Consider the following 27547-nt stretch of genomic DNA (forward strand, 5'->3'; position numbering starts at 1 on the left):
CACAGTAATACTACAGAATATAAAAAAGATTTTAGTTATATATAATGCATTGTAATATGCTTTGCATTATACAACATTATTAATTTTAATTTTGTTTTTTCACGTGACTAAATTTTATTATCATATATATAATATGTGATATTAAAATGTATAAGAGATAGATATAATTATATTTTTTGTAAACTATTTTATTAAATATTTTTTTGTGAAGAACAACTTTTCTATGACACCTGACACTTATTCCTTAATATTGTATATAATTTAATACTAGATACAGTAATATTAAATATTACTATACTGTATATATTATATATAACATATCTGTTTTTAATGAGGTATAGATATCCGATATATATCCAGAATCAGATATCATATCTGAAGATGAAATTATCATGGCTTTTTGCGACCTTGGAGATGTCTTTGAGATAGTCTTATGATATCTTGCGCAATCGGATATTCCGTCATTCAGATATCTTCTGGATATCTTGGAGATATATTTTGCTGTGTGGGAATTATAGAAGGTCGTTGAAGTATGATAATGCTGCAAAACATTTTAACATTTTAGCAATCAGTTTGATCTACATAATTATTTTGATAATGCAACAAAATTATTTTGTCAGATCTGTATCTATATAGCTATTAGATACTTCAACAAAACCGTTCTTTCTGTGATATAAATTGCTCATTACATTATTATAGTATATGGAAAAATAATCGGCTATTTTATATCTGCACTTAAGTTAATCGCGTACAAAAGGCTTTTTTAAATTAAAAAATTATCATTTTTTTAAATAAATCTCTAAGTATCGATTGTAGTTTGCAGTGTTTGTGTCTCCCAAATGCACTATCAATGATGCTATTAAGGTTCTCTCAACTGCATCACTTTTTATTATGTATACAATTGAATACAACTCGTTTCGAATTAAAAATCAAATTGTAAGTTGGTCTTTTGTTGTATGCAATTAAATAATATAAATAATATATAGAATAAATATTTTTGATAAGCCAGACTTTATGCAAAATAGCTTTTTTCCAAATTTTCAACGAGAATAATCAAAAAATAAAATGAAATGTTGATACCAAAGGTGAAGCGATCCTTGGAAGAGCTTGAACACATCTGTGACGAACTAGAAGATAAGAACGAAATAGCTATCATAAAGAAATACGGAAACGAAGCGAAGCGTTTTGCGGGCCTAATTATATGTAAGACAATTTCTCTTGATATTTATGTTACGTCCTGCAAATTCCACGATTTCCCTTTTTCGCGGAAATTCTTACGCGCCTAAGATAGACCTTAAGATTAAGATAAGTAAACTGAGCACGGACGGTTATCGATCGGCGAGTGAGCTTTGATCTCCTCACATTCCTTTTTTTTACAACTAGTTATTTGGCTAGGCGACACAAAGCAACCTCCCAGAATAAACTACCGACAGGCGGGGCATACGTGATCGGATTTTTATCAACTTTGTCTGGCCCATAAGCCCGGCGACACGACGCGCCAAAAGGGGCCTTAATCCCAGACGGAATTGATGAAGATCTTTATTGCATCAAGCGAGGTTTCTAAAATTGCTAGTACGATGTTTCCGACAAGCAGAGATAAAAAACCTAGGACGTGCCTGTAAACACACGTGGCGGAAGTTTCTGTTTGCGTCTAAGATTGAGAAGTATGCATCTGTCTGTCGACATACAAACAGAGTCGCGAGATAAATAAGAACCCCAATAAAAGAGAAATCGGCGACAGCCGAAAAATAAGATAAGTCGCTGGAAGAATCGCTGGGTTGCACCCCCGATAAGACAGTGGGGGCCTTACGCGACGACTGACCAATGGAAAACCGGAAAAATCGATAACCGTCTCTAGCTTTCCAGGATAGGCAAAGACTTAAGAATCTACCTCTTGGGCGAGAAACATCTCGCCCAATAAGAAATCACTTAAACAATAATTAGAAGAATCCCCACCAATCAAAAGTCCCAAAAATAAAAACCAGACACACCCCACATGAAATCCACCCCTTCCATTCTGGTTGGCGCTCACATGTAAATAGTGTACATAATTCTAAGATAGTAGTTTAGTCGCACCCGTGTAATGTTTGATATGTTTGAATTGCGTTGATACTCGTTGTATATTAGTCAGTAAGCTCATATAATCGTAAAGTTATCGTTGGTTTGAGACTCGCGTGAAACGTTGGCGGACCGCGACAGGTGTCAATACTCGCGCGACTCACCCGACTCGTGCTGCCCGCCCACGGGCGGCAGGCCCAATTATTGGGACAATAGTACTCGTTCGCGCCGTACTTCCAGGAGCGCGAGCCGAGAGAGTTCCGGAGCACACGCGGTTACTCCCGTAAGAATCGCCGACAAGTTAAAACGGAGTATCAGCCACAGTCAAGTGCTCGAAGAATTCGTTATAACGGCGTGTGCCTGCTTGCCCGTTTTGTGTTGTTTGCTGCTCGCTTGCTTGCTTGCCCGCTACCTTGTCTGCCTGCACGCCTCCCGCTTGCTATCAAGGAGGATTCGCCACCTGAGAGGACAGACGAGAACGGCCGAGAGACCATCCCAGGAGAGCGCCGGGCTGCGATACGGTGAGTCGCTTCGCTTGATTTATCCCGTTTTTCTTGCATCTTATTTCGCTTGCATTCGTGAGGGGATTGCCCCTTTGGTCCTTCGAACCACCCTAATACAGGCCAATCGCGAATCCGGGGAACGATTGATACCCCCCCGAGCATTGGTCCTTCGAGCCGGATTTTAAATCGCGTTTAGAGAACTCCGCCGACCTTTCGCGCGAGTCCGCCAATCAACGTTAATCGTCTTGTACATTCTATCGCATAATCGGCGCGTGCACGCTCGCACCGCGTGATCGCTCTTTCGCTCGCACGTCGCATCGGCACGTCGCGGCGAAGACATCCGCGGGATCTGATCGTTGCGCGTGCCATTATTTCGTTTAAATCTCGATCGCTGCATATCGTTGCAGCCTCTAGTGGAATCGAATAATCCGCGCGTGCACGCGCGTACCGCGTGATCGCTCCCTCGCTCGCACGTCGCGGCGAGGATATCCGCGCGATATCGTCTTCGCGCGAGCCCGAATCTGGAGCGCTCCCGCTCGCTGCATTCGTTGCAACCCTCATTAACACGGCGGCTAAGCGGCGCGGGCACGCGCGCCCTGCGTGATCTCGTCTCTCGCGCACCCGCCCTTAGCTCGACCATCCGCGTGATCGCTCTCTCGCTCGCACGTCGCATCGGCACGTCGCGACGGAGACATCCGCGTGATTAATTTTCGCAAAATCGCTGCACCCTCGGTGCATAATTCGCTATGCGGTAGCCGCATTAATCGTTGCAGACCTTCGCTAAATCGAATAGTTGACGCGTACCACTTCATATCGTGTGATTGCGCTCTCGCTTGCTCGTCGCGGCGAAGACATCCGCGTGACTATAGTCGTACGCGCGCGTGCCTTTCTCTCGATCTTTATTGCAACCGCTGCATAATCGTCGCGGCCCTTATAACAGGGAAACGAAATAATCGGCGAGTGCTCGAGCTACGCGCGTGATCCCTCTCGTCCGCCCGTCGCATGGGCACGACGCGGCAAGGAGATCCGCATAATTGTAATTGTACGAAATAGTGAAATTGTAAAAGCTCGCGCACGTGCCATTGTTCGTCTTCGCCGCGCCGAAACTCTGCATAAACGTTGCAGACTTCGCATTGCAACTTGATAGTGTCAAAGACGATCAAATATTCGAACATATTCCATCGCCTTCGATCACTTGGTCGGAATCGAGCCGTCCGCCCCCCTTTGGCCTTGGCGAGGCGAGGTGTCCTTCGCCTATTGATTCGAATTGTTTTGGTCTCGGCATTCCAAAGCGAGACATATTTTCGTGCGTCGTTGACCGGCTGCCATCCTCCTGACTTTGTCGACCCTTCGATTCGAAACCGTTCGTCGGTTTTCCGGCTGTTTTTGCGCGTGTACCCATATCTCACCTTGTTGACGGATCGACCTTTCAACATGCCAAAAGGATACCGAGCGCGACGCGAATTGTGTATTCGTCGTATGAGGGAGATAGACCAATACTCGACGCTCGCAATAGACAACGCGGCTCAGAAATCGAATTTTCTCGTGCGTTATCCAACCGTGCGCCAAGTAGTCGGGGATTTTGAGGAAGCGCACCTCAGGATAATCCAAGATGCCACGGATGAAGAGTTCGCTGCCGAAGACGCGATTCGCGGCGAATTTGACAGAATGCGTTTCGCGGTAATAGGACGATACGAAACGTTAACTGCCGCGGAGCGAGCAGCCGCACAACAGCCGTCGCGACCCGCGCCTACTTCGGCCATTAAATTGCCGAAGATCGATCTCCCTAAATTCGAGGGCGACCTCGCCCTATGGCCGTCCTTCATCGCCTTATTCGACACGGCAATCCACGAGAATTCTGGGGTCGCCGATATACAGAAATTTCAATATTTGTTAGCCTCGCTGTCGGGAGAGGCCCTTGGCGTCGTAAAGAACCTGCCGTTGACCGCGGAGAATTACGTGATCGCGTACGATGCGCTTCGGGGGCGCTATCAAAACAAGCGCAATTTAGCCACGCAGTATTGGCGCTCGTTTGTACACGCCAAACCTTTGGTCGCGGATACCGCCGAATCGCTCCACGCCTTGTTGGACGTGTTCACCGAGAACACGCGCGCCCTGCAAACGATGGGATATCCGGTGGAGGCGTGGGATTTTGTGTTACTAAATCATTTGTTGGAGAAGCTCACCCCTACGCTACGGGAGAAATTCGAGGCGACCCATATGTCCGCGGAACCACCCCGGTATGAACAATTGACAACGTTTCTAGCGGGATATTGCACGGTGCTCGCGGCGGTGTCGGACGCTTCACCGCAGTCAAATAAATCGAAAGCGCAGAATCAGTCATCGAGGAGGCCCGCGTCGACGACCTCGCTCGTTGCGCAGAACGCCGCGTGCCCCGAATGTGGGGAACAGCATCTACTGGCTAGGTGCCCCAAGTTCTTAAAACTCACGCCCAAGGACCGACACAACTTCGCTCGCGAAAAAGGACTCTGTTTAAACTGTCTCCGTGCAGGACATAATCTGACGAATTGCCCTAGCTCGTGGACCTGCCGGTCTTGTCAGGCGAAGCATCACACTCTCCTGCATTTCGAGCAGGCCAGCGTCCCGTCCCCCGCGAACGCTCCGGCGGCCACTCCGGTCGACGACCCCGCGGCGCCGGGGGATACCGGCGGAAACTAGACCACATTGCCTCGAGACATCATTGGCGCGCGCCCTTCGCCCCTCGTGATGTCTCTCGTCCGTTTTCGTCGTTGTTGTATGCCCTTAGTTGTAGTTTTCATTCAGACGCTGTCGAGTCACTACACTCACGGTGCTTTTGGACACCGCCGTCTTGGCGCATCACCACTCGGGTGGCGCCGAACGGTAGGACCTCATTACCGCCGTCTTGGCGTAGCACCACTCGGGTGGCGCCGAACGGTAGGACCTCATTACCGCCGTCTTGGCGTAGCACCATCGTCCTCCCGCTATCACGGAGGGCTTCGGGTGTCGCCAAACGGTCGGACCTCATTCGGAGGTCTTTGACTCCCGCCGTCTTGGCGTCTCACTATTGTTCCTCCCGCTATCACGGAGGGCTTAGGGTGTCGCCGAACGGCTGGACCTCATTCGGAGGTCACACATCGTCACGCGTGATGTCTCTCGTCCGCATGTCGCATGGGCACGTTCGCGGCGAAGACATTCGCGTAATCGTAGCTCGCGGAACAAGGGCGAGGCCCTACATCCTCGCCCCGTTATCGTGCACCGTCGAGTCATCGGACACTCACGGTGTCCGAGGACACCGCCGTCTTGGCAGCACTCGGGTGACGCCGAACGGTAGGACCGCATTACCGCCGTCTTGGCGCGTCACCATTCGGGTGTCGCCAAACGGCCGGACCTCACTCGGAGGTCGTAACCGGCGAGTCACCACCCACTCCCGGTATCGTGGATATCTCCGTCTTGGCGATCACCATGGTTTCTCCCGCTATCACGGGGGGCTACGGGTGTCGCCAAACGGACCTCATTCGGAGGCCAAAATTGCCGACGTCTTGGCGTAGGACTCGCGCTTCTCCCGCGCTCACGGAGGGCTGCGGGTGCCGCCAAACGACCAGACCTCCGTCGGAGGTCGTCAACAAATGTTGCTCACACGCGCGCCCCATTATCTCGATTTGCTTGACAAACCCATTAGCGCAATCATTCGGATCGCTTCGTTGTCGCGCATCCATTTGTGTCCGACCCTTCGCCTTTCGCGGATTTTGCAAATCCACTCGTTCAAATCTCGTTACAAATAAGCGGATTTGTCGTTAAATAAAATTCGTAGCGTAATCGCGTATATCATACGGTTTACGATTCGATCCAGGGCCAAGCCGGTACCCGCGACCTTGGCCGTGGATCAACTCGAAGCGCATTCGGCGCTATTGGCGGTGGCAAAATTGGTTCAGCTGGAGTCCTTAGGCGAGGAAATCGATCGACTAAGGAACGAAAAGAGGCTCCCCGAGCCGCTCAGCAACTCGCTCCGCTTCTAGACCCAACGGGACTTCTCAGGGTGGGCGGCAGACTCAGCCACTCGGGACTGAGTTTTCGAAGCCAAACACCCCGTGCTGCTACCGAAGGCCCACCGACTCACCGAGATCATTATCGAACGGGTGCACCGCGCCCAATGGCACCCCGGTAGACGCACGCTCCAGTATCTGCTCGTCCAGCAATACTGGATACTCGGAGCCCATCGCGCGATACGACGGGTCCTCTCCGATTGTTACGGGTGCTTCCGAGCGAATCCTCGCACACTCCAACCCCCCCTGGCAGATCTACCGGTCGAAAAGGTTGGCGCGGTCAAACCGTTCTCAATTAGCGGCGTGGATTTCGCGGGTCCGTTTTCAATAACCCCCCGCCGAGCTCGAGGAGTTTCTTTATTTAAGGCATATGTATGCCTGTTCGTATGCTTCGCCGTTAAGGCGAACCTCATTCGGAGGTCATAAACTACCGCCGTCTTGGCGTATCGTCATTCGGGTGTCGCCAAACAGCCGGACCTCACTCGGAGATCAAACGAGCATCGCTTGCGCGCGCACCATTACCTCGATCTCGTGGACAGGCCACTTACGTTGCACTGCGATCACTCAGGTTGCTTGCTGTGTTGATCCTGCGGGCGTTCCCAGGGTGGGCGGCCGGCTCGCGGAATCGGGGTGGCCATTCGAGACCAAGCACCCTGCTCTATTGCCTACTAAACGTCGGTCAACCGAACTCGTTATTGAACAAGTCCACCGCGCAATCCAAGTCGCCACGGTGCGGGGGCGAGCGGCTCGATTCAGCGTCCCTGGTGAAGCTGTGCCTTTTGCCCATGGGCACGCCACCCCGGGCGACCGATGCCGAGTAAAAAAATACAAAACGTTGTATTTTGGTGGGCGGCATGGTTGGCGCTCACATGTAAATAGTGTACATAATTGTAAGATAGTAGTTAGTCGCACCTGTGTAATGTTTGATATGTTTGAATTGCGTTGATACTCGTTGTATATTAGTCAGTAAGCTCATAATCGTAAAGTTATCGTCGGTTTGAGACTCGCGCGAAACGTTGGCGGACCGCGACAGGTGTCAATACTCGCGCGACTCACCCGACTCGTGCTGCCCGCTCGGCAGGCCCAATTATTGGGACAATAGTACTCGTTCGCGCCGTACTTCCAGGAGCGCGAGCCGAGAGAGTTCCGGAGCACGCGGTTACTCCCGTAAGAATCGCCGACAAGTTAAGACGGAGTATCAGCCACAGTCAAGTGCTCGAAGAATTCGTTATAACGGCGTGTGCCTGCTTGCCCGTTTTGTGTTGTTTGCTGCTCGCTTGCTTGCTTGCCCGCTACCTTGTCTGCCTGCACGCCTCCCGCCTGCTATCGAGGAGGATTCGCCACCTGAGAGGACAGACGAGAACGGCCGAGAGACCATCCCAGGAGGGCGCCGGGCTGCGATACGGTGAGTCGCTTCGCTTGATTTATCCCGTTTTTCTTGCATCTTATTTCGCTTGCATTTGTGAGGGGATTGCCCCTTTGGTCCTTTGAACCACACTAATACAGGCCAATCGCGAATCCGGGGAACGATTGATACCCCCCGAGCACATTCTTTACATTTTCCTATATAAATCCTGACATTGCGGCACTCGCTCTCTTCTTCTTGGACTTCAGCCTTTCGAGGAACTTAAGCTTCAGTCAACCTCAACAGTTTTCTATCGCTTAAGTTGTAAAGTATCAAGTTGTGCGCGCTAAAGTTACGAGTGCACACCAAGGAGCCGGGAATCATCAGACAACCCAGAATACTTCAGCTACTTCTCATTTTTACTTCAACTTGATCAGCGCCAAGTAGTAAGTCGCATATACACTCCTTTCTATTACCCTTATTTTCTTGTGTTTGGGAAGTCTCTCAGGTCCATGTCCCTCAAATCCCCTAGCCCCCCTTTATTTCTCTACTACTCTGAATTGGCCGAAGTATCGCTAGATTCGGAGTAATCTTCTTCACTATTATTCACGGATTAGTCGATTCGTCGGCAGATTCGGAATAATCTCTTCTATTATTCACGGATTAGTCGATTCATCGGCAGATTCGGAATGGTCTCTACTATTATTCACGGATTAGTCGATTCGTCGGCAGATTCGGAATAATCTCTTCTATTATTCACGGATTAGTTGATTCATCGGCAGATTTGGAATGGTCTCTACTATTATTCACGGATTAGTCGATTCATCGGCAGATTCGGAATAATCTCTTCTACTTTGTAACGGCCTGACTTTATCGAACGCGGACTAGTTTACGGGATCGGGAGTTCGATGAAAGGCCCAGAGACAATAATCAATTTGCAATGTACCAGTAACGTGCACTTTATTCAACTCGAGATTCGGTGTTACACACAACGAATAACGGGGCGCGGTAGATCACAGTGGTCGGTAGTGCCGGTGCACTCGTCGCGGTATAACGGTAAGACAATGACGAAACGCGGTATATTATATACGAACGGAGTTCGTCGCAGGGAATTAATACATAACAAAGCGCGGTATATTACATACGAACGGGGTTCGTCGCAGGGGAGTAATACACAACGAAGCGCGGTATATTACATACGAACGGAGTTCGTTGCCGTATATTACGGGAAAATGACGCAGCGCGGTATATTACATGCAAACGGAGTTCGTCGCGGTATAGAGGTATAAGACAATAACAGAACGCGGTATATTACATATGGAACGCGGTTACAGATATTATATACGATTTATCGGTAGTGCCGGTGTGCCGAAATACTGAAAACGCGGTATATGATAGATGAACGGAATTAATACATAACGAAGCGCGGTATATTGCACCGGAGGATGGCGGGATCCCGGGGTCACGGTCGTGAGAACCCTCGCTGCGAGGCCGAGCACGCTCGACCCCACGGTGCCGTGGCCGTCGGGGTAAGTGTCAGGGAGCTCGGAAACACTCTGAGAACCCTCAGTCGAGAACCAGAACTCTGGACCTCGTTGTGCGTGTCGCCCTAGGATTCGGAAGGTAGCTTCGTCAGGAATAGCGGAGAGCCGTGGTAGAGACGAAGTGTCTCTTCGTCGAGCGCGCCGGCTTTTTATACCGCTCGGCGCGGTGAGCTTGGCAAGAGGGAGGCCGATCGTCAGGCGACGGCGCGGTGGGGGGGAGCGGCGCGATCCCGCGTGCTCGCTTCGGCGGGGATCGGCTCGCTTCGGCGCTCGTCAGCGTCGTGCGGGAAGGCACCGGTGCGGCGGATTTCCCGCGCACACGGTGGCGTTTCAAATGCTTAAAAATTAATGTGGGCGCACCGCGCCCTGTCCTCGCCCGACGGGGATCGGTCGGGCGGCTCCCGGCGGGTGGTAGCCGGGGACGATGCCTTGCCGTAAGGGGCGCATCGTTACATACTATTCACGGATTAGTCGATTCATTGGCAGATTCGGAATATAGTCTCTTCTATTATTCACGGATTAGTAGATTCATCGGCAGATTCGGAATGGTCCCTACTATTATTCACGGATTAGTCGATTCATCGGCAAATTCGGAATATAGTCTCTTCTATTATTCGCGGATTAGTCGATTCATCGGCAGATTCGGAATAATCTCTTCTACTATTCACGGATTAGTCGATTCATCGGCAGATTCGGAATATAGTTTCTTCTATTATTCACGGATTAGTCGATTCATCGGCAGATTCGGAATAATCTCTTCTACTATTCACGGATTAGTCGATCCATCGGCAGATTCGGAATAATCTATTGTTTCGAGCTACCTGACTCATCGGTAGACTCGAGGTATTGTTTTATCTCTCTAATCTCCAAAACCCGAGCTGACTTCCCCGCAATTAGTGGGCTTAAGCATTAACAATCCACTAATTTGTAGTGGATTCGGGTAGTCCTACCACCAAGAGGTTGCGAACCGCCGCGAGACATATAAAGAATCGTCGGAACAAGCGGGCGCGAAAGGAGCTTGACTTCCCTCAGGAATCAGCTGATGCAGGTCCTCCGCGACTCTCCATTCCACCGCCTTCACCAGCTTTTACGGAAGAACTCCGTTCGTCACAGGAGAATCGTCCCGTTGTCGCACCTTCTCGACCTGTTGTCCTACCTTCTCATTCTTTTGTCGCACATTCTCGCCCTGATTGTCTCGTGGCCCCGTTTCGCGTGGTCCCCGTCAACCCCGATCCCGCCCCCTTGCTAGAACCTCCCGATTCCCCCTCTTCTTCCCGAAGTCCGTCCCCGACTTCCTCGACCGCTTCGACTCTCGATCTCGAAGAAGTAGCGCGTTTCCGAGATAATTACTCTTGACTAATTATTTGTTTTAATACATACACCGCACCCCTACAATTAGTTTAATTTTATTTCAATGGCGGTATCCCTATTTTTCCATTCATAAATTCTTGTCTCACCCCGCAAACATCTCCATATATTTCGTTTTGTAATTTTAGTTTAACACACACCACACGCACTCTTACACTTAGCTAAATTTATGTAACTTTATTCCTTAAATAATTGTGATAATAGCGGGCAGGATAATATGGCCATTTCCACATAGGTTTTCCCTTAAAAATCCTGCCCGATCTCCTCCGCACTTATGTACCACCCGAGAAAAATCCACACACGTTACACACATATCCGACATTCACACTTATAAATGTATTCAGTTTATCTGCCTAATTATTATTATATTATTGTAATAGAATATTTTATTGTAATAAAATGTTTAGCTTATGTTAAATGTTAATTTCAAACTGCATTGAGATTTATAACTTAAAAATCTCTAACCCTACTCTTCCACCTCTCGAAATCGCACGAGGTCCGATCCTGAGTTAAAGGGATTGAATTTCCTGACTCGAAAAAGGACCGACGATCGCATCGCTTACGGAAGGCGTCCTACCGTCTCTACGGACGTTGACCCTTCTTGAGCCATCGAAACTGCATTCGGCTCGCGCCACGCGCCTCAGAGCGTGTACCTGCGAGCGATATTCTTAAGCGTCTAGTTGCGTCCTTCCTTACCCCGACCCCTCTGGTTGGCCTTTCTTTTGCTTCCCAGATTTTCTTATCCTAATCCCGGGGCTGGACGTAACATTTAATACATATTGCAAAAGAAGAGTAGATTACAATTGTAATTAAATAAATTTATTTAATTATTTTTACTTATTCTAAATAAGTGCAAATATCATATTTTAAAATATAAAAAATATAATTAATTTTTTAAACATTCTTAGTGTTTTACTGCGGCAATGTAGCTGCTGTTACTTCTATCGTAATTTTACCGGTCATTCCTGGTGCTGTCGTCATAAATAAATCTCAAATGTATCACCTAATACAAAACCTAATGCCTGTGTACTATGTTAACCAAGAAGAATATGTACTAATCATGTATGCACACATGTATGCAGTCATGATAATCGGAGGGACTGCAATGGTAGCAGCAGACCTAATGCTCTTAGGCTACCTTAAACATGCCTGTGGCATGTTTAGAATCGCCAGGTAAAAAAAATAAATGTGAATAAATGTAACAGTTGCGTAATTGCAAAAAATTTGTTAAAAATTATTCTCATTTAGCACACACATGAAAATAATATTGCTATCGTATTGAAGTCACTTTTGTTACCATACGTATATGTTATATAAATACGAATAAACTTTTCCTTAAGATAATAAATTGTTTGACGTTTGTGCAAAATCTTTTTTATTAACAAAATTGAAAATTGTGTCTATCAGAAAAAATTTCGTGAAACATTATATTCTTATTTTTAACAAATAACGCATCTCATTATTGTAATAATAGCTTTTTGATGGTAGAACAGGAATTAATGTTATTTAATTTGTTGATGAAATGTTTTATAGATTAGAAAAAGTACTTTTACAAACAAATTAATTTTTTAAGAAGTTTTTTCCTTTCCAAGTAACAAAAATAACAAAATGACAAAAAGTATGTTACACTAGCAAATTATTTTTCTTCATCCAATAAGATTATATGTATACCATATAATTATAAGAAAATTATTTACAGTTACCGCATCGAGAAAGCATTGATGACAAATATAGTGAAAAAGGTTAGCTTAAAGAACGAGATTATAATGTATAAAGAAATAATTCTGGCGGTAGATATTCATCGTAAAGCTATCAAGTTAGTATATTTATCTACTAATAGCAATATAATATCTATAAATAATAATATTTTATGTTTTTTAAAGGTTCTCTGAGGTCCTGTTTAATAATTTTAAAGGATCGCACTTTTTTTAATAACAGTTGGTGTGATTTGTTTGAGCCTCAATCTTTATGGAGTGAGTTCTCGCATTATTATTAGACGTATTTTGGTGTGAACAGTGTCATATTTTACGATATCAAAATTACCGAGATTTTATACAATTTCTAAAGATCTATACGTAGGAAGGAATTTTTTGTAACTTTTTGTATTATGTAAACTTTTCAATGTGTTCCGAAATGTAAATTTTTCTATATTATATTGCGATATGTATACACACATGACGATCGCATTATATTTCAGATTACTAAGACACTTGGAGATGATTTCGAACAATTTATAATACACCTTTTAATTGTAGTTATAATCTGTATATACTTCTTTCTAGTCAATTATACCGGGCAAGAAATTACAGATCACTATAACCACGTATTTTCCACAGCGTAAGAGATAATATATGCTACAAATGTATTTCTATTATCTAATTATTTTGATGCATTGCTCTTATACAGTTTTTAATTCACACAGTTACAATATTCGGTGGTACATGGCACCATTACGCGTACAAAAACTAATATTGTTTCTCTTGCAAAGAGGTAGCAAAACTATCAACTTACAGCTAGGCGGAATATTTATATTATCCTTAGAATTTTTTGCTAAGGTAAAAGTTTATATTGTATATTACGTATAATATTTTGTGAATATTTATTTGTGATTTACGACATATAAGAGATATTTTCTTCTAGCTAACGAAGACATCGATATCTTATTTCACCGTTGTGTATTCCACGCAACAGTGATGCGATTATATCCAATAGTGATTGTTATTTTCATATAAGTTTAAAAGTAAATTTATTCTATTATGTACTGCAACTTTTTTGGATAAAATTATAAAGAATATATAATGTTTCTTATTTTTGAAATCATAACGCGCGCTGTTTCTGTAACGTAAGTATACCTAGGTACATAGAGAAGTATTTGGATTTATATATTGACTCGATTATGCTTAACAATTATGAAATATTTTGTATTTTTACATAATGTTAATTTGAATTAAAAAAAACTTGAAGCATTTTTACATTAAAACGAGTAACACAAAACACAAAACTTACACGAAATAATACATACCGTACATCTTACTAATTGTAAGTGTCCGCACTTCCATCCATTGCACTGTTTGGATAATCGACTCACAAATTTACAGTTTTCAAGTCCTAATAATCGATGTATATACACTTGTTGTCAAAAAAGTATTTTAATGACTCATATTCATATATAATACGGAGGCAAATTCTTTCACTCAAATTCATTCACTTTTGCAAGTGTAGCGTGTTCTAAGACCTGCATTTTGCAGTGCTTAGTACTTTATTGGCGATAATTGTAGACGATTTAGATTATTTTTACATCAGTATACAACCTACAGTAAGACCGAAGAATCAACGTTACTCTTAAAGAGGGAAGGTACCGCGCAAGTGTACACGTTGGAATAAAGTATATAAAACTGCCACGATCGATGAGAAAGGACAACTGCTTTTGCGGGCGAGACTTCGAGTAAAAAGTGTCATGCAAATGTTTTTCTGTGGGAAGTAAACATCGGTTAAGTTTCCCGCGGCGTCAAATCGATCGGTCGCTTAATTGCCCTTTTCTTTCTGAATAAGAACACTATGTTACAAGTGGTTCGATCTCATGGTGTAATATTAAGATGGTATGTACCCAGTAAGCAAGAAACATCAAGAAACATTTTAACTATACATTATACAGCAACGTTTTAACATTAATGCAATGTAGTTGAAATATTTCTTAACGTTTTTTGCTTACTGGGTAATTAAGCAATTTAGAATTAATGTTAAAGAAAGAAAATTTTATGGACATTTTAAAAGGAAATGTGCAAATCCTCTTTGTCTTCTTTGCATTTTATTCAGACGTGTCGCATGTTTATTCGTGTCGTTTCTCGCTAAGTGATGCTATCTGGCATGCGTCAATCGGCATTTTAGTTTCAATCGTATTCTTCTGCTCTCGATTGGCTTATGGCCTTATGAACGATCAAAATTTGTTTAGCTTTAGTTATCGTTGTTTTTTGGTTTCTTGATTAGTTGTGTATTCCAGTTTATTAATGAAATAATTTGCAGATCGTGAAAATGCATGTTGTAATTTTGGCAATTTAGTATTTTTATCAAGACTTTTTCTTTTCTATATGTATCTGTGTGATTTTGAGAGATGATTTGACTATGGCCACCAAATATGCTTTATTAGCAAATCTTTTTCCTTGTAGACGAACTTTATAATTGCAGCTTATAATAAGAAACTATTTGCAGTTATTGCATCGAGAAAGCAATGATGATAATATGCAGGAAAATGTTAGCCTGAAGGATGAGATTATAAAATTTATAAAGAAATAATTTATGCTGTAGATATTTATCGTAAAACTATCAAGCCAGTATTTATCTAATAATATTTTAATAAAACGTGTAAAATGCAATGATTGGTTTTGTTCGAAGGTTCTCCGCATTTTTATTGTCCAGCTTTCAGGGATCGCATTTCTGTTTAATAATGGTTGGTGTGCTTTGTTTAAGTCTCAATCTTTATGAGGTAAGTTTTTCTCGCGTCATTTTTGTGCATTGTGACACAGTCTACAATATAAAATTTTATAAGAAATTTTAATTAAAAATTTTTACAATCTTGCACAATATTTGAATTGAAAGACATTTTTGTAACTTTATTTGTATTTAAATTGATTCACTATAAGAATACATGAAACATTGATTGGAACATTGCATTTTAGATGTCTGTGACTGCGTCGTTTGAAGGCGATGTTGAGCAATGTTTGGTACATCCCGTGATTGTATCTATCATTTTTATATACTTGTTTTTAGCCAATTATGCTGGACAAAAGTTACGGATCACAATGACAACGTATATTCTACTGCGTAAGAAAGACTGTTGACCTTGAAAATGTGTATCAATAAAACGCATACTCGTATGCTGAACGTTACTGCTACTTCGATTATATCGATTCGTTGTCTAGTACATTACTTCGTAGATACAACGTTTGGTGGTATGTAGCACCTTTACATGTATGTACAGAGATTGATACTGTTTCTTTTGCAAAGCGGCAGCAAAGCTGTCAGCCTGAATCTTGGCGGAGTGTTTGTAATGTCTCTAGAGCGTCTCGCCACGGTAAAAATCACCATATGTCGTGTATTATGTGTAACATATTACGGATACATGTATGGTATGCATAATGCGCGACGGAGGAAACGCAACACAAAATATATTTCGTTCTAGCTAACAAAGGCTATCGATATCATACTTCACCGTTGTATATTCTATGCAGCAGTGATGCGAAAAGTCTATCGTCCGACATCAGTATATTACAATTTGCAATAGAGTAGGGTAGAGCGGAGTCAAAAGTAACGCGGGTCTCTCTTCTCTCTCTCTCTCTCTCTCTCTCTCTCTCTCTCTCTCTCTCTCTCTCTCTCTCTCTCTCTCTCTTCTCTCTCTCTCTCTCTCTCTCTCTCTCTCTTCTCTCTCTCTCTCTCTCTCTCTCTCTCTCTCTCTCTCTCTCTCTCTCTCTCTCTCTCTCTCTCTCTCTCTCTCTCTCTCTCTCTCTCTCTCTCAAGTTTTAGTTTTAGTTTTATTTTTAGTTTTTTTTTAAGTTAATTTTAAGTATCATTATGTTACTCACTTAGTGATGTATGCGGAAGTAATGCTTATATTTTTTGTAGTTTGTTTACTGTTCTTGCCCTTTAGCTTATGCTCGGGCATATAAATATATCAATCAATCAATCAATCTCTCTCGTAAGTAGCGGTTGTGTCACGCTGTATTCCGGCTCTTGCTTTGAGTTGACCTGTTTCTGCCGTAAGTTGCCTCCGGGCCTTTTTGTTGCAGATTTAAGCAAGTCTTTTGTCTGCTTGTCACGCGCCTTATTCGCTTTCTTGGAGATTGCCACCTGATTCCGAGTATTTTCGTGACAAGCTTCATTTCTCATCCTAACCTTGTTCTTGGAATCATCGTGAAATTCTCGGAGTTGCCCGTAAAATACGTCGACTCCGTCTGCGCATGCGTTGTCGATCTGCTCTTCCTGTGCTTTACTTTCCTCTGGTTGAATGTATGCATGCAGCTTACTAAAGGTGGAAGCACATAAAATTGCAGGAGCCATGAGCAAAACGCAGAAGCCATATGCGCATGCGCTGTGGTATCTGTAGAGCTCTACAAATACCATAGCGCATGCGCATATGGCTTCTGCATTCGTGCTCATGGCTCCTGCAATTTTATGTGCTTCCACCTTAACTGAGTGGTGCCTGCGGTGATCTGCGTGAGCGGCCTTGCCTGATTGGTTGCAGTTCGACACTAGTGGTGACTTTCTGGTGATATTGCGTCGAGTGACACTGTTGCGAACTGTTGCGAACCTTGCGCTCTTGTAACTAGCTTATAGTTACATTCTGAGATACTCATGCAGCGCGAGCGAGTGTGCATCAGGTGTACCAAGACAATCGCTGGCCAATCCGTCTCCTGTAGTGTATGCGCGAGGGAGTTTCATCCGGGTTGTGTCAAATCGTACTTAAGGTTGTATGACCCCTTAGAAGAAAAAATGCCAAATTCTTCAAACTTTGTCAGGTGATGAGTATTATAATAATAAAGCATTGTGTCAAGTTTGAACAAGTTTGCGAGGCCCGTTCAAAAGTTATAACAATTTGAATTTAACATGGGCTCTTATGGGAATTCATCAAGTTTCACTGTTTTTTCATCTTCATTTGAGAAATTAATATCGAAGAAAATATGGCATCCTTTTAAAACTTTGCAGAAATATTAATAAACATCTTACAAACAAATTAGAACCAAAAAAATTATGACTTCGAGAATATTTTCTGAAATATTGAATAAAAACCAAACAGAGAACAGTCTCGCTTGGTCTCACTGAACTCGTAAGTACAAAGATCCGGCAACAGCGCACTATGACGTCACATTAAAACTTCTCTCTCCGTCACTCTCCGTAAAGGATAACAAATACTACAGAGGTCCGTTACTTTTTCCAATAGAGCCTCCTGTGTATCGAAAGTGTGCTCTGAGCACGTGTAATATACAGACGCATCGTTTGAAGTTAGTTTTCGCTTGCGCTACGAAAATGCCGAAAGTAAAACGTTACATGTGGAAAGAAAAAATTGTCACTGAAAAAGTGTACAATCAACGGTTAGCACAGACAAATACTGGGAAACGTAATTTGAAGACACGAGTCGAAACCACACCAGATGATTGTAACAATTCCATGGCACATGTAACGTTTTACTTTTGGCATTTTCGTAGCGCAAGCGAAAACTAACCTCAAACGTTGCGTCTGTATATTACACGTGCTCAGAGCACACACTTCGCGTTCACGCAGCTGATGTCGAGTGAGATCAATGCTACCAACTTACAGAAAATGCGACGTTGTCGCCATCAAAATACTTTTTTATGAGAGCTATTGTTTTTAATTTATTAATAAATGACGTAAATAAATAACGTAATATAATTTCATTAGTATTTTTAAACAGTAATTACTATGTTTTGTTACTTTTTAAAGATTTTCACACTTTCAGATTTTCGTTTGTGTCAGTTGCAAGTCAGGTACAGTCTTTCTAAAAATCATTAAAAGTGAAAGTTTGCATACGAGAAAATATGCATAAAAATGTCTCTATAGCTCTTAAAAACATAGGCTGATAGGCAACTGTTATTTTAATAAAATATTAATATAAATATTACTTTCCAGTAAAGAATATCTTCTTAAATATGTTAATTAGCTTTATGTTACGTTTCTTAAACTTTTGGCAGAGATCTTACGGGTCATACAACCTTAATTATGAAAGCTGCAGGTGACTGTTGCAAGTCTCAGCTGTCGAGTATGTCGATCATAAGAGATGAACGCCGTACGTTTTCTCCTACCGTTTTGGATGACACCGCGTCTGTTGCTGTCGGTGCCGCGCACTCTGGCGCGCATGCGCATCCTATCATGCGGGATGCTTTGGCGGTGCCGCGCGCGACTCGACGAATGACTCAACGAATGAGCTTTTGCGTGGGCTGATTGAGCGGATGGACAAGTCGGATGCGAAGCTGACTGCGTTTATTGACAGTCAGCAACGCACTAATAAGGAAATCAGTGACAAACTTAGTCACTAAATCGTCTTGCTGATACAGTGGCTCAAAATAGTCAGCGCATTGCTCAATTGGAGCTGGATAATGCTAATCTGGTTCGCGAAGTCAGTGACTTGAAGTCTGCTCAGTCAGCCTATGGTTCTCGGGGCACTCATAGCGGCAACGAGTTGATTGTCTCTGGTCTGCCTTCGACGTTATCGATCACTCCTTCCAAACTCGCCGGAAACATTTTGACAGCGCTAAATGTGCCCGACTTGTCGTGTCATGTTCTTGACGTGAGAGTGTTAAAAAGAGCACTGCCGACGACTGCTCAGGATCATTCTGCGAGTACTACACTATCGAGTTCAATGATTGTTGCTGTGACCTCGAGTGCTGTTCGTGACACGATCATTGTAAAAAAGCGTGAAAAGGGTGCGCTCACACAGGCAGATGTATGCGGAGGTAGTTCTAATCGCAATATTTATGTGAATGAGCTGCTTCCAAAGTGCACTTACGACTTGTTACAGCGAGCTAAGCGCTTCGCTAAGGAGAATGCGTTTAAATATGTCTGGGTGAAGAATGGCCTGATATGCGCTCGACGCTCTGATGGCGAACCTGTCATCTTTATCAATATACTGACTCTGATCTCGCTAAGCTCGTCTGACAAGTTCGGCCTGTATGTTCTTCGTCGTCCGTTGGTGTGCAGAGATCAATACGACATTCTACATCGTTTCGTATAGCTCAGTTCAATGCTAATTCCCTTCGGGGACATATTGAGTTCATTAGGCTACATTTTAATACCGGCTCTTATCATATCATCTCTGTTTCTGAAACGTGGCTTAATGCGAGCGTCTCTGATAAGCTTGTGGCGCTAGACTACTTTTTGATTCGTCATGACAGATCGGAACGGATGGGCGGTGGGGTGGCATGCTATGTACATAAATCGTTAAAAGTCAAAATTCTAGCTACCTCCAGTAATGTTTATGTTGATGTACCTGAATATCTTTTTATTGAAATACGTACTCCAGACGGTGAATCAGTACTATTCGCGTCCATCTATAGAAGACCCAAAGGTCACCTCTTGTCTGACTTTGTTGAGTCACTCACTCGTTTCTCACATCTTTGCAAAAACATAATCATTGGCGGTGATTTAAATTGCAATCTGTCATCGACTAATTTTGAAGCGAATTACTTACGTCTGAACTCATGTCTGGCTTATCTTTACATATTGTTAACTCCGAACCTACATATCATACTGCGTTCTCGGACTCTTGCCTTGATGTCCTGGTTGTGGATGATGTTGACAAAGTTCTATCATTTACCAAATCTCTAAGTCCTTTCATTGCGGGTCATGATCTGTTAGAGTTGTCAATGTCTCTAAATTCTAATTTTATATCTGAGCGAACCATTACTCGGCGGAGTTACAGTGGCTTTGATGGTTCTGTGTTCTCTGAGTATCTCGAATCTATTGCCGACGCTGTAAGGATCGAACTGGATAAATTTTCTGACGATGTTGATGGATTCTGTGGGGTCCTGTCGGATGCCATGTTAAAGGTACTTGACACCTTTGCCCCTGTTCGTGTACTTAGAATTAAGAGGCCCCCTGTGCGGTGGCTTACGGCGGAATTGATTGCTCGGCTGCGTGCTCATGATCGGCTATATAAACAAGCTAAACGTTCTAGCAGTCTTTTAGGCTATGCCACTTATAGACACTTCCGTAATGAGCTCAATGCTGATCTCAAGCGTGCGAAGAGTGAATTTCACTACAATTCACTTATTAACATCACCGATCCAGCTAAGTTATGGAGAGAACTGGCTCGATTGGGACTTGCGAAATCGACATTCACATCTCCGCTACATTTTTTCACTTCAGATCAGCTTAATGTATATTACGCCTCTGTATCTAATGCTCAACCTCCATGCCTACATTCTGACTTTATATTCGCTATTGCTTCAGTCACTAGTCCCTCAAATTGTCCAGAATTCACGTTCTCCTCCATCCTGCCTAGCTCAATTTCTGAGCTCATCACTGCACGACCTTTACACTCTTACGCTTCTGGCTCGGATGGTATTCCGCTTTTTGTCTTGCGCATTGCGTGGCCTACTTTTTCGTCGTGGATTACCTCCTTACTTAATCGATCGTTAAATGCTTCTTTGTTTCCGTCTGAATGGAAGAGAGCGTACATTCGTCCTCTTTTGAAAATTCGTACACCTCTTTCCCCGTCAGACTCACGACCAATTGCAAATCTACCAGAACTGTCCAAACTTTTTGAGAGAATTGTTGCTTCACAAATAGTTGACTATTTAGATAAATATGATATTCTGAATCCTAGACAGTCTGCATATCGCCAGGGCTTTAATACTCAATCTGCGCTACTGCGTGTCTGTAACGACATTAAGGGGATGCTGGAGCCATAGCCGAACTCGATCGGCGTCGGTAAAGAAGACCGGCGAACTATATCTGTCCTTGTATAGACAAAGATATAGACAAGGATAGCACGCTACATTGCACGCACACATACGCACGATGCACGTCGACATTATACTTTTATATTACGCTTCCAATCTTGATTTGGAGGATTTATCGATGTTTTTCTTGTTGTGCAATTCGGGGAAACTTGTTTTCGCGTTCGTACCAATGGTATATCTCTTATATGAAATACATCTTGTGACGAGCTGACAGCTCGCCGCAACTCGAGACGCCATATTGGGATAAAAGTAGGATAAGGAAATCTGTACGTAATTTTTTCTCGTTTTCTATATAAAATCAGAGTTCCACCGAATCATTAATGTATGTACTGCAATTCTGGAGAAGGATTTTTAATTCTGTCAAATTAATACGACGCTACGTGCCGACAAAAAATGCCGGTAAAAGAGACAGCTCCAGCATCCCCTTAAGTTGGCGATTGATGATGGACTCATTACCATAATGATTCTCTTCGATTTTAGCAAGGCGTTTGACACGGTTCCTCATCTGCAATTACTCATCAAATTAAAAGAGATTGGTTTCTCTTATGCTGTTATAAACTGGATTTTCTCTTATTTAACCGGCCGGTCTCAAGCAGTTGTTGATGATGAAGGCAATTTTTCTAATTGGCTATTTACTTCATCTGGAGTGCCTCAAGGTTCAGTGCTCGGCCCACTGTTGTTTGCTTTGTACATTAATGACATTTTTAAAGTGTTGTTGTATGTGTCTCATATAATTTTTGCTGATGATATTCAGATTTACCGCTCATGTTCACCTGCTTATATTCTTCACGCTTTAGAGTTAATATCTAGAGATGCTAACGCCATTTTTGACTATGCTAACAAAAATGGCCTTAAGCTTAACCCTGCTAAGTCGAAGGTTATTATATTTGGCAGTCAAGCACATGTAAATACAATTAATCTCAACTGTCTACCACCAATCATGGTGAATAATACTCCACTACCATTTGTAAGTGAGGTGAGAAATTTAGGTGTTATCTTTACGTCTAGTCTTTCGTGGAAGAAACACATCTTCCTTGTCTCACAAAGAGTTCACTGTGCGCTACATAATCTAAAGTTTAATAAGAACTCTCTCTCTACCAATCTCAGAATTAAGCTTGTTACTACTTTGATTATGCCGCATATAGATTATTGTTGTCTTGTCTACCATGCCTTGAGTATGGCAAATTGCAGCGACTCGTCAACTGCTGCATTCGATTTATCTTCAATCTCAGATATGATGAACACATTGCTCCATATAGACGTCAGTTGGGATGGCTCACTGTTGAGAACAGACGATTATACTTCCTTGGATGCCAGATGTATCGTATTCTTCATATGCGATCGCCTATGTATTTACGTGAACTATTTACCGTCCCTGACTCATCGCTTAGGAGATCTGACCGGCTTGCTACTTCATCAGCTCAAATCTTCCAGATACCTGCTCATAGAACCGTAACCTATAGAAATTCCTTTCAGCTCTCCGCAATATATTTTTGGCATTCCCTTCCTAGTAACATAACAACAGCACCTTCTCTTGTAACCTTCAAAATCTTCTCCGCTCGTTTTTATTGTCATCTGAATCTGTTTAATACTTTAGGCTTTCTGTGCAAATGCATTAGTGCAATTGTTATTAATGTTTAGTCGGATAATCTAGTTTATTGCGTCGCTGCGTTATACATATTATTATCTTAGCTTCAGTAGCGTTATGTATTTTTAATTTAGTTTTTAAGTTTACTTTAGGTTGCTTTTCGCCTTGCTTTTGCGTTTTTTTTTTTGTAGTTAATTATTAGTTTTTAAGTAATACTGTGGGATGCAATATAATTGTCACTAAGTTTTTCCTATATTACTATCTTTTTCCTTCTTGTTTTATACTTCTTTCTTAGCTTATATTATATTGCATTCTATGTCTGTGCTATTTTGTATCTTTGCCCTATAGCTTAGGTTCGGGCATAATAATAAAATCAAATCAATCAATCAATCAATCAATCAATCAATCAATCAATCAATCAATCTCTCTCTCTCTCTCTCTCTCTCTCTCTCTCTCTCTCTCTCTCTCTCTCTCTCTCTCTCTCTCTCTCTCCTCTCCCCCCCCTCTCTCTTCAATGTTAAACCGATCGCGAAACAAAGTCACCTTATTTGAATAACTTTTAAATGAATAAAAAATGTAATGCGTTAAAAGGTCGATTCAGGGTGAAGTCCCATGGAGCCAGCGTACGGCGTACCGGCGTACGGCGTAAAGAAGCTTGACCAATCACAGGCTTTACGCTCGTTTTCATTACGCCAGCACAGATGTTACGCTGGTTTTTCAAGCGTTCCAGCGTTTACGTTACATACACACACGCACACACATATGTACAGTAACTTGGATTGTGAAAAGTGCCGAACGCGATCAGTTGATTGTTGCTAGCCCCTTGTGCTAATCGTCTTTCGGCATTAAAGATTGGTCTAACCCAAAATCTTCGAACGTTACGTCTAATTCGTGCATCTCTTTTTTTCTCTTCGGCTCTCATTGAATCATAAATTATATATAGTTGAACTAATTTTCGTCGAATAGCTTCTTTGCATAAAGGACTTTCCGGACACTTGTAAATTTTCAAGTATTTTATTAAATTAATTAACGCAAACTCAAAGTCCAACATTTTGACGAGCTAGGTTATGCACATTTGTTTTGACTTCATGTATGAATGTGTGTGGAAATCACGCTGAAAATTTCATCGGTTGTCCCATGGGGCGCATTTACGCCGGCGTAATGATTGATAAGCCAATCACAAGACCCCTTGAGTATCCATTTTGAAAATAAGCTTTGTAAAAGGGAACAGTAATTGGCTTACTGATCTTTACGCCGCGTAAATACGCTCCATGGGACAGCCGATGTTTATACTGACGTAATGAAACGAGCGTAAAGCTTGTGATTGGCCAAGCTTCTTTACGCCGTACGCCGGTACGCCGTACGCTGGCTCCATGGGACTTCACCCTCAGACACAGCCGTGCCGTATCCGTACCGTGCACAGAACAGAAACATTAGACAAGGATTCCTATTGTCTCCATCCTTGTCTAATGTTAACGATACGATACGGATACGGATACGGATACGGCACGGCTGTGTCTGAATCGACCCTAAAGGTGAAATTTCATGGGCAGTGAAAAGCAGCAGCAGATTGTACTGATTGGCTATAAAATAGAGAAGTTCTCGAGTTCCTAGAACTTCTCTATTTTGTAGCCAATCAGTACGATCTGCTGCTACTTTTCACTGCCCATGAAATTTTACCTTAATATGTTGGCAACATTCGTCAATTTAATCCAGATTGCTGCAATCTCTTTTTATTGATTGTGTTCTTTTTTTAGATATAGTTTAAGGATAACATATATACCGGGTGTAACAAAAAGGTCGGGACCCTGGATTATCTCGGAAAGTTGACGTTTTCGGAAGAAATGTTTTATACAAAAGTTGTTTGGCTCGAAGGGGCACATAAGATTGTGCCATTGGTTTAACCTTGGATGGTCGTTTAAAGCTCACGTAAACGACACCTTTAATTTCTTAAATGGAAATTTCTATTTTTCAATGCATATTCTTGTAGCTAATCTCGAGAGCTTTTCAAAACGCTATAATAAAGTATTTTTTCATTAAGAACTTTTGGAATTATAAGGCTTGAAAGTTCTAGTACATTATTTTGACATAAAATACAAAATATCTTGTAAAAAATTAAGTTTTCGGTAATGTGTTACCTTAACACTTTTATGCACAGAATAATGAGACAAATCAATTGGTATAAAAAAAGGCATATTTCCTTTAAGAAAAAATATGTAATGTGCAACACGCATCTGCATACTTTTTCTTAAAAGCAACTATGTCTTTTTTTCAAAACTTAATTTTGTACAAGATATTTTGTATTTTATGTCAAAATACTAAAACTTTCAAGCCTTATAATTCCAAAAGTTCTTAATAAAAAAATACTTTATTATAGCGTCAAAACAAAAGCTCTCGAGATTAGCTACAAGAATATGCATTGAAAAATAGAAATTTTTATTTAAGAAATTAAAGGTGTCGTTCACGTGAGCTTTAAACGACCATCCAAGGTAAAACTAATGTGTTTAAAGTTGTACGAGAAAAAGAGAGAGAGATTGTGTTGTTCTTTTTTTGCGGCCATCAGTGGCGGTTGTAATTCGATAGGTCAAGCCGCGCATTCTACGTAAGCCGGTGAAAAAGCGCGCGAACGGCGCCGACAACGTTGCGTCCCAGGCGGCGAAGCGAGAGTTTACCGCGCATGCTTGAGCATGTTGGGAGGGGCGCGCAGCCCGGAGCCCGAGCCCGGGCGAGCGAGCATTCGTCTCCCAGCCATCGTGCGTGATACATCGTGCGTTATACATAAGTTCGAGTCAAATACGTGATTGCGTCATTTTTTCGAAGTTAAGTTGTAAGGTAGCCGAGATCTACCTCTCCGTGTGCAGTAAAGAATATAATTGTTAATCATATACGAATCTTCTTGAGGACAATTACGATCGTCGCCGAAAGGAAGCCAAGGATATACGTCCCGGCGAGCCATGCCGACACATGGAAAGATCAAGGAAGGCAGCCATTTTCTGGAACGTTCGAGGAAGCCTGTTCAGACGGAATCCGAGCAGCTACTTATACATCGAGAAGAAATTTGTCTGTTGCGTGGTCTGTAAGACTAGCTATAATTATTTATTTGCTTTGCTCACAAGGTAACCAATTATTTCACAATTTTGAGTAGAGACGTTAGAAGTTCATCTAACGTCACGGTAAGGATCCTGATCAAAGTATCCTTAATTTCATCTGAGGGTTATCCTTGCTAATCTGAGGAGATATAATAAGTTTCGCGGGTTGAGAGGAAAACATCCTCTCTTATTACAGGATTGTGCACAATTTATTTCGAGTCAATTGTATAACACTGAGTTCAGTCTAAAAGTCCATTAATTAATTATTTCTTTGGTTGCAACCATTTTATTTCAATGCAAAACTTTGCTTCTTTCTTTTGTGCGATTGTTTCATTATAATTGATTATACAAATCTTTTATCGTTCATTACGTTAATTTGCGGACATTCGTTACATTCACTTGTATTACATACTAAATTCGAATGCGTTCTTTACGAAATATATAAATCGTTTCAGGCGTTGTAATACAATTATCAAATAACCGTTTGCGTGCGTTGCTATAAAAGTTCTTATTCAATTACTTTATATTATTCTAGTGATTATTTTGCGTATTACTAATTATCAAACATTACGTTTATTCTATGGTGAATTAGTGTGTCAATCAAAGACTTCTTATTACAAGATTTAATTCAGTAAACTCAGTGAGAAACTTATTGCTTATGGTTTTGTTGTCGTTCATGATGTATTATATTGCTTTGCCGTGATTTAGACACGAGTTTGATAATACTCAATCAGTATTGGAATTACAAGTAATATTATTTCATCGAAAGATAATAGTTATTCATTATTTTAAATAAGAGATTGATGCATTATTTGCATTACCAGATGCATTACCAGATTATACAAATTATAGCTGAATTGATATTCTTGTTTTAATTGATTTGTGTTTATGTTTCAAACGATCCTTTCTTTAGAAAAGAACAATTAATTCTGAACTTGACTACGTCAAGAGAAATTATATGAGAACATACTATTAAAATTCTTCTTATAATGAAGCTTTTTATTTGATAAAGAAATACCTCAGTAAAACTTAAAAGTATATTATGCCATATATTTAGAGAAAGGACTGTTCTATGATAACCATTTATTTATTTTTTTATGCATTTGATACATTATTGTACTTATATTGTATTTTATATTACCAATGTATAATTTTGTTCAAGAATACTGGGAAGGTTTTAGGGCAGTTTCCCTTCTCCTATGCAACAAATGTTGGTATTCTTTGTATAAGTCTGCCCAATCTAGACTTTTCTAAATTACATAAATTACGAAACGCAATCTCTCTCTCAACAAACGGATTCTTTTTATTTGTTCCTTCCTCATCTAATTCTAGAGTTCAGGCTTGTGCGCGAGCTTGTGCAAACACAATGGCACCATCTTATGTGCCCCTTCGAGCCAAACAACTTTTGTATAAAACATTTCTTCCCCGAAAACGTCAACTTTCCGAGATAATCCAGGGTCCCGACCTTTTTGTTACACCCGGTATATTATACATTATATATCAATAAGAGACACGGTAGTGTCTTGTGCCAAGTACACGCGGAGCGAGACCGACC

At 42.2% G+C, this 27547-nt stretch overlaps 1 protein-coding gene across 1 annotated transcript in view; it reads left to right on the forward strand.

The window, feature by feature from the left end:
- The first annotated feature begins 13543 nt into the window (after positions 1–13543).
- The window catches only part of LOC139810318 (uncharacterized), a 55003-nt gene continuing 40999 nt past the window's right edge, over positions 13544–27547 (forward strand). The window contains exons 1-2 of the mRNA XM_071773740.1: positions 13544–15326; positions 15520–15792. Coding sequence (XP_071629841.1) covers positions 15690–15792 — 103 coding nt within the window. The 5' untranslated portion in view covers positions 13544–15326; positions 15520–15689. The remainder of the gene's footprint in view (positions 15327–15519; positions 15793–27547) is intronic.

This window comes from Temnothorax longispinosus, chromosome 3 (genome assembly GCF_030848805.1).
Source record: "Temnothorax longispinosus isolate EJ_2023e chromosome 3, Tlon_JGU_v1, whole genome shotgun sequence".
NCBI classification, from domain to species: Eukaryota; Metazoa; Arthropoda; class Insecta; order Hymenoptera; family Formicidae; genus Temnothorax; species Temnothorax longispinosus.